An 8,363-nucleotide genomic window follows, 5' to 3' on the forward strand; every position below is an offset into this window, starting at 1 on the left:
TGAAAGGGAGCATTGCTAACAATGATGACCGTTTGGGAAGAGCAGGACGAAACCCATACATCCAGCAGTCCTCCCTCTCTTCGTGAAATCCAGGGCCCTTGGACAATACCTACCGGTAAACTTTGATATTATCCAATTGCAAGTCCAATATTTCTTAGTATCCGAGAACTTAGGAATCGGCTTGCTCAAAACTCTACCCTCGGAATTGGCTAAATGCTGTACATGATCCTTGCTTCGGTTCTCTCTGGAGTGCAGGGAGGTAAGAACAGGCATGATGAGGCTCCCGCTTGTGACCCTGGTGAGATGCCGTATTTACAGATTTCTCCGTATCTGCCGTCAGCACGTTCATCCCCCTGGCCATGCTCACCTCACGAGGTCGGCTGGTATTCACGGTATCTTTCGCAACTCGTTCGAGTGGCGTGATGACTAACTGGAACGGGAGATAAATACTATTTAGCATTATGACGCGGACTCGGGCGCTAGCAAGGGTTGTCAACATTCGTGCTGGAGGCTGTGTGAAAAAAAAAGAGCTGCAGGTCTGGCCGCGAGAAGTCTTCTGTACTATACCCATATCGAAAGCACGGTTGCCACCGGTGTTCGATCTTGCCATCTGGACTAGTATCAAGATGGTTGAAACGACAAAGGCTGTTGAGCACAGCATCGTCGTCTGCGCCGGCGACTACTGCGGCCCAGAGGTAAGTCAAGTCAACACTCGTGCTGATCTGAACGAAAGGCTAACACACGCTTAAAAATCACAAAGGTGATTGCAGAAGGCCTCAAGGTGGGCGGAACAGGACCGGAGAGAATACTTAACATGCGCTGAAACGATGAATGCGGCAGGTCCTGCATGAGATTGCATCGCATTACCCTCATGTCCAGCTCAACATCAAACATCATTTGATCGGTGGGGTTCGTGCACTCGCTTCTGGAGATTATGTGCTTTGTCCCCGAACCCGACACTGACGGTGAGTGTGCAGGCCGCGTGGGATGAACATGGAGTGAACATAACCGAAGAAGCGCTTGGAGATGCTGCGTCTGCGAGCGCGACGCTGGTGGGAGCAGTGGGAGGCCCGGTCGGTGCAGAAAACCCCGTGCCTGGGAGAATTTGAGAGCAGTAATGGGTTGCTGACGGTGGCAAGAAATGGCAAGCCGTCCAGCCTGGCGTCGAATGGGGACTAGGTCGGCTGCGCAAGAAACTCGACGCTTTTGGGAACCTTCGACCCATCGAGCTCGTCGCCCCGTCTTTGTTGGAATGCTCGTCGCTCAAGCCAGAAGTGTGCAGAGGCACGAACATCCTCATCATTCGTGAGTTGACGGGGGGTGTTTACTTTGGGGAGAGACGGGAATACAGCGAGTCGAACGACACGGCGTACGATATGGACTCCTACTCGCGCGAGGAGATTGTGCGGGTTGCACGACTTGCTGGAAGCCTGGCTAGCAAACACGAGCCTCCTCTCCAACTGACGAGCGTCGACAAAGCCAACGTGCTGGCGGCATGTGGTCGTATGTGGCGTCGTGTCGTGACGCAGACCATTGAGTCGGAATTCCCGACAGTCAAACTTCGACATCTTCTAGTCGACACCGCTGCCATGGAACTGGTCTCGCACCCGACGCAGTTGAACGGCGTCTTGTTGACGAGTAACATGTTCGGAGACATCCTGAGCGATGAGGCCAGCGCAATTGTCGGAAGCATTGGCTTGCTGCCCAGCGCCAGCCTCTCGGCCCTACCGACGGACGCAGGCGATGGCGTTCGTGGGTTGTATGAGCCCATACACGGTGAGTGAGCTCCGCATCGCATCGAATTCGACTGCTGAATCTCACGATACTTAGGCTCTGCTCCAGATCTTCACAATAAGGGCACCGTCAACCCTATCGGCACCATCTTGGCAGTCGCTATGATGTGCAGGTTCTCGTTGGGACTTGAGGCAGCTGCAAAGGCCATTGAGACTGCTGTGCGAGACACACTTGAAGCCGGCATCCGTACACCTGATCTGCGTGGCTCTTCAAGCACAAGTGAAGTGGGTGATGCCGTGGTCGCGGCTTTGAAGCGGGCGGATTTCCATGCTGAATAGCTAGCTCGCCAAAGTCCAATGTACTGGAAATTCTAAGCTTGGACGGGCACTCTACGTCTTACACGAAGTTTCGCCTCCGGGTGCATGAGCTGTATGGACTCGATCTCCATCAGCGTAGGGGTATCATTCCCCTGCTCCGGCTCCCAATCATAGTGCAACACGAGGTGAGCCATTGTCATCTTCATGAGATCTGAAGCCCAAAACCTGCCTGGAGAAAAGGCGTAAGAAAAAAGGGGAACAATGGGTAAAGCAACAAGCCAACTCACCGGGACAAGCGCGAGGGCCAAAACCAAAGCCCAAGTGTTCCACAGTCGCTGAAGAGTAGTTTGATCTCGGAACGGCAGACGGCGCCTCGGCATCATGATTTTGCGTATGCAGAAAACGAGTAGGATCAAACTCGTGGGGGGATGGATAGCGATTCCCGCTCAGAAGCCCGGCCTCCAAGAAGCAGCGCGTGCCTCGAGGGAGCGTGGTGCCGTCCGAGAGAACCATGTCACGGGTAACGATACTGTTGAGCGCCACTGCGAAATTGATTATCAGCCTGATGAGCAACAAGATGTGGAATTCCGAGGGAACCTACAATATCCCGTAGTCAGCCGTTGAGACTCCTTGAGGAAACTGTCGTGCTGCTTCAGCTCGTACATAGCGGCTTTGTTCCAGCTGCCGTGACGCTCGAGCGTTGTCGTCGCTTCGTGGCGAAGTCTCGTTGCCCATTCCGGATGCTCGCACAAGAGGCGCAAAGCTTGGCCCAAAGAGTGGGCGACGGTCTGCACTCCGATCAACGAAAGGTGTAGCTCCGCGGCCGTGATATCAGGTTTCATTTTCAGTGAGCGGCTCTCCTCCAAGAGCCATTGCAGGCCATCGGCCCTTGGAGTCGGCTCTTTGCCCCTTTGCCTGGTCTAGAGAGACAGGTCAGATCGAATCCTTGCGTCGGGGACACGACATTCACGTACCTCATGATCCACCTTCTCACGCCGACTAACTTCGCTCGCAATAAGCCTTCGAGCTTCATATGCAGCACGCCTCAATTCAACGCAAGATGGGAGCCACCAGTGCTTGAAAGGTCTCAGAAAACTCCGCACCTGACGAAGCTCCGACGCCGCAGCGAAATTCAAACGTGTGTAGTTCTCCGTAGCTTTCACCCATCGTTTATCATGACAGAGCGGCTTTCCAACCAAGACGCGAGACACGAGCCGTGCAGCCAGCGTGCCCACCATAGGTTGAATCACCGTAGACGTCCATTCCGAGCTCACACCGCCTAAGACGTCCTGCGTAGCGAGATCTAGCTCGTCTTGCATGTCAATTCGCACAGAAGCCAGCGAAGGCGACAGACGTCGAACCAACATGTTTCGCAGCAAGGGACTATCCATTGCTGCTTTTGCGGCTTGGAATCCAGGATAGTCTGCAAAGCCGTCGACTCGCAATGTTTCTACGCCGCTCATGGACTTGCTCTTGGTGTATTCCTCTGCAAAGCCATGTCGAATTACGACTCGCGTCCCGTTCGAGGTGTGGATGGCAAATGCTCCCGTGTGCTCTCGGAGTGCTGTTTCTAGCACACTTCGACCGTTTGTTATGAAGGCTTGTACGGGATCCACGTCCCCGGTGTCAGCGATTGGGAGTGCAGCCAGATGTTGTTTCGTGGTTCGGATTCGATGAATGTAGATTGCCACCAGAGTACATAGAAGGCAGATGCTTGCGAGCGTTACTAGACTGGGAAACGAATCCATTGGAAGACGCCGCCGTGGAGGAACGGCTGTGACGTTCGGCGGTGGTTTGACTACGAACCTGAGACGTTTGGGTTGGTGCCTTCCAAAATTCCCTCCAACACCTCGAGCCTCACCTCACCTCGGTGAAGCGTCACGGCAGATCCACTTTCACGAGCCATTCGGGTGATGGAGTTGAAAGTTCATGAAGTAGCAGCCCTGTAAGTAAGAATGTAGAATGACGAGATGCCGTCGCGGAGGAACGAGGAACGTGGGCTTGAAGCATGGACAGGGACAGGGAGAGAGAGCTCTTCTATATAAGTTTCCGTAAGCACAGACGGGCAAACCCAATGCATGCAATACTTACGGGATGCAGTCAGCTTGCAGGGAGAGACAGGGACGGGACAAGGCATATACCATGCGTGGGCAGGGTAAGTAGCACTAGTACTGAAGCGAAGTATCGACGTAAAGTGACGCCTGCGATGCCACGGGTAGAATAACGAACATGAACGAGCCTGGGCGGCGTGAGTCTGTCTCCAAAACATTCAAGGACACACGAGAGAATCGTCGTCATTAGTCGCCATGGCCCAGAATCAGCAGGAACCAGAAATCCGTCAACAGTCGAACGACAACAAACCCACCTCAGCCCACAGGAAAGTAAACCTCCGCCGCATCCTCAGCTATGCCTCACCCACCCAACGCCGCATGCTCGCCATAACATCCCTAATCTCCGCCCTCAACGGCGCTCTCCTCCCCCTCATGAACGTCGTCTTCGGCCGGATCGTAAACCGCTTCAACCAATACTTCGCCGCCAACTCACACGTCTCCGAACACTCCTTCCGCCACGAGATCAACAAGTTAACGCTCTACATCGTCTACCTCTTCATCGGAAAACTGTGCATGAGTTTCGTCAGCAAATACGTCTTCCGACACGTCGGCGTCACAATCTGCGCTTCCCTCCGAAAAGCGTATTTCGGCGCGCTCTTCACGCAGCCCGTTCGGACGATCGACGAGCTGAAACCCGGATCTGCCACGTATGCGTTGACGACGGTGGTGACGTCGTTACAGAATGCGATTGCGGACAAGTTGGAAATTCTGGTGGATTCGCTGGGGTTGATTTTCGCGGCGTATGCGGTTGCGTTTTGGCATTCGTGGGCGTTGACGCTGGCTTCGACGTCGTTGACGTTGTTGACGCTGGTGTGTTATGGGTTGATTGGGCCTGCGGTGAGTAATCTGGATCGTGCGGTGATTGAGTATGATTCGGGTGCGGTGTCGGAGGCGTCGACTGCGCTGCGATTTATTCGGGTGGTCAAGTCGTTGGGAGCGGAAGAGGCGATGGCGGGGCGGCACGAGGTCTTGAATACGAAGGCCTGGAAGGCGGGATTGAAGAAGTCGCCGTACGTAGGGGCGTTGTTTGGACTGTACTTCTTCTGTGCGTATGGGAACGTGGCGTTGACGTTTTGGCTGGGATGGAAGCTCTACAACTCGGGCACCGGGGGCATTGGGAGCATTGGAGATATTGTAACGTACAATCATCATCCCCAGTGTTGTCGTGGAGAGCTGCTGATCGCTTCCCTAGGGTGCTTTTCTCCCTCGTTGCCATCATGCCTGCCGTAGGTGGCCTCGCTCCAGTCAGCATCAGCATCAATCGTGCGGTCACGGGTTCGGAAATGTTGTTCGAACTGGTCGATGCGGAGCGTCAACAACCGGGAGGTTTGCGAACGCCAGACGTGCAGGTCAACTCGGATATTCGGTTCAGCGACGTCTGCTTTGCTTATCCCAGTCGATCACAAGTGCCCGTCTTGCGAGATGCCACCTTTACGATACCATGTGGCAAGACGACGGCAATTCTCGGCCCATCAGGATGCGGCAAGAGCACCATTGTGGCGCTTCTCGAACGGTGGTATGACTTGTCGGATTCGAATGCTTCTATTGCAACACAGGAGGAAGGATCTGAAGGGAACAACACGGAGAAGGCCGTGCCAGGCGATCCTGTGCAGAACTCTGGAGCGATCTACGTGGGCCGACACAATGTGGAAGAATTGGATCGGCAGTGGTGGCGAGGACAGGTCGGCCTGGTAGAGCAAGAAAGCGTCGTATTCGACGAAACGATCTACGAGAACGTCGCTCGGGGCTTGGTGGCACGCTCACAACATCAAGACGCCGATGAGTCGACGAAAAGAAGGCTGGTGGAGCAGGCGTGCAAGGATGCGTACGCACACGACTTCATCATGGGGCAGGCCAAAGGCTACGACACGGTCATCGGTGAAGGTGGCATCAAGCTCTCTGGTGGCCAGCGTCAACGGCTCGCGATTGCGCGTTGTATCGTGAAGGATCCTGCGCTGCTGATTTTCGACGAAGCTACGAGCTCTATTGACGTGCATTCGGAACGTGTGATTGCGCGGGCGATTGAAACGCTGGCGCAAAATCGAACAACCATCATCGTCACGCATCGCCTGTCGACGGTGCAAAAGGCTGACATGATTGTGGTGCTGGAGAAAGGCACGGTGGTCGAGCATGGATTGCGCGTGGAGCTCGCCGAGAAAGAAGGGAGCAAGTACGCGGAGATGGTGGCGGCGCAACGATTACGACTGGGCGACGACGAGGACGATGATATAGAGCGGGACTCTTCTGGCGACGGTGACCAAGAAAAAGACTCCGCTGCGCGTGGTCCTGACGAGAAGGATGGCGGCGGCGTGGCGGAAACGCAGGAGGTCGATGGTGCAGACTGCGAAACGGCCCCAAAGGGGAGCAGAGGCGGCGCAATGCACGGCTATCTGAGGACCATCACCCGACTGCTGTACGCCGTTCATGGCCGCCGCCTGTCGTACCTGTTCGTGCTCGTCGGAGCGGTGGGGGCGGGCGGAGCGGTGGCAGTGCAATCGGTGGTGGTGGCCAACTTCATCGTCAGCTTCCAAGGCACGGAGCATCATCACGTAGGGACAGGAGGGCAGAAGTGGGCGTTGATCGCGCTGATAATGATGCTTTGCGTGACCGCGTGCTATACGGCGCTGGGATTCGGGTCCAACACGCTGTCCATCAACGTATCGTCGTCGTATCGCCAGACGTACTTGGAGGCGATGCTGCGGCAGCCGGTGCGCTGGTTCGACGGCGAGGATGTGTCGTCGGACAACCTCACGTCACGCCTCAGCAACGACCCTCAACAGATGCAGGAGGTTTCTGGACCCAACATGGTGCTCCCGCTCGTCGGCCTCTTCACGATCATCTCATGTATCGCCGTCGGTCTAGGTGTGGGCTGGAAACTCACGCTCGTCACCGCCGTCGCCGCACTGCCCATCATTCTCATCGCCTCGCTGACGCGGAGTATGTACGAGAAGCACTTCGAGGCCTTCACCTCCCGCGTCTTCATCGAATCGGCCCAGCACGCCGCCGAGAATATCCGCGGCTTTCGCACCGTGCTGGCTCTGACGCTCGAAAGGTCTGCTATCGATCAATACGGCCAACTGCTGCGTGAGCATGTCAGCACCGCCCTGAGCCGTGCCCGTCTTGTAGCTCTGGTCTTCGCGCTCGGCAACAGTCTTGAGTTTTGCTGTATCGCTCTCACCTTCTGGTACGGCGGCACTCTCCTCGCAACACATGAATACTCCGTCCTGCAATTCATGATCATCTACGCCGCCGTCGTCCAGGGTGGTCAGATGGCCGGAATCTTCCTATCCTACGGTCCCAACTTTTCCCAGGCCGCGCCAGCATTGAACCGCCTTGTCGCAATGTGCCTGGTCCAACAGCCTGATGAGTCGCCAGCGATGTCGTCGACACCACTTTCCGACCGCCTGTCTTCCACCGACTCCGCCATCCGCGTCGAAATCCGGAACCTGAGCTTCACCTACCCATCACAAAGCGAACCAGTCCTGCACAACCTCAACCTCTCCATCGCCGCAGGCAGCTACGTAGCAATCGTCGGCCCATCGGGCTGCGGCAAAACCACCATCCTCTCCTTACTCCAACGCTTCTACCCACCTTCCAACGGAGAAATCCTCTTAGACAACATCCCTCTCCACGAAATCCCCAACGCCCAATACCGCTCCTTATGCGCTCTCGTCAGCCAAGAGCCCGCTCTATTCCATGGAACAGTACGAGAAAATCTAACCCTGGGACTCCCCAACGCAGCGACAACAACAACAGAAATGCTAGAATCCGCCTGCCGCGCAGCAGAAGTCCACGACTTCATCTCCACCTTACCCTCCGGCTACGACACCGAGCTCTCAGCCGCGATGCACGCCAGCATGTCAGGAGGTCAGAAACAACGAGTCTGCATCGCCCGTGCACTGCTCCGTCGGCCGCGTTTGTTATTACTCGACGAGGCGACAAGTAGTCTAGACAGTGAGAACGAGCGCGCTATTCAGCGCTCCATTGAGCGAATGGCTGGGACGGGGAAGCTTACGATTGTGGCTGTGGCGCATCGTTTGGCTACTGTGCAGAAGGCGGATCGGATTATTGTTATGGCGACTGGGGGGCAAGTTGTGGAGGAGGGGACGCATGCGAGGCTTCTTGCGAGGAGGGGAGTGTATTGGGAGATGTGTGTGGCTCAGGCGTTGTTGTGATGGTCTGTCTAGATAGAACCAAAAGA

At 55.7% G+C, this 8,363-nt stretch overlaps 3 protein-coding genes across 3 annotated transcripts; 2 read left to right on the forward strand and 1 right to left on the reverse strand.

Annotated features, from left to right (window-relative positions):
• Positions 1-626: 626 nt before the first annotated feature.
• Positions 627-2,072, forward strand: MYCFIDRAFT_31886 (uncharacterized protein; the record flags this gene model as incomplete). Its single annotated transcript, XM_007930611.1, has 6 exons — positions 627-695; positions 761-781; positions 841-909; positions 978-1,073; positions 1,140-1,776; positions 1,831-2,072. The coding sequence occupies 6 exons, from the start codon at positions 627-629 to the stop codon at positions 2,070-2,072; spliced, it is 1,134 nt and encodes a 377-aa protein (XP_007928802.1).
• A 50-nt stretch (positions 2,073-2,122) lies between these two features.
• MYCFIDRAFT_117258 (uncharacterized protein) lies at positions 2,123-3,607 on the reverse strand (the record flags this gene model as incomplete). The annotated part of the gene is made up of 4 exons (XM_007931287.1): positions 2,123-2,276; positions 2,335-2,593; positions 2,653-2,971; positions 3,026-3,607. Coding segments are annotated over 4 exons (1,314 nt in total), but the record flags the coding sequence as incomplete, so codon positions are not given.
• Positions 3,608-4,357: 750 nt separating this feature from the next.
• Positions 4,358-8,337, forward strand: MYCFIDRAFT_190025 (ABC transporter, ABC-B family, MDR type; the record flags this gene model as incomplete). Its single annotated transcript, XM_007931288.1, has 3 exons — positions 4,358-5,301; positions 5,355-5,709; positions 5,776-8,337. 3 exons carry the CDS (start codon positions 4,358-4,360, stop codon positions 8,335-8,337), a joined length of 3,861 nt encoding a protein of 1,286 aa, XP_007929479.1.
• Positions 8,338-8,363: the final 26 nt, after the last annotated feature.

This window comes from Pseudocercospora fijiensis (assembly GCF_000340215.1).
Source record: "Pseudocercospora fijiensis CIRAD86 unplaced genomic scaffold MYCFIscaffold_7, whole genome shotgun sequence".
Lineage (NCBI taxonomy): Eukaryota > Fungi > Ascomycota > Dothideomycetes > Mycosphaerellales > Mycosphaerellaceae > Pseudocercospora > Pseudocercospora fijiensis.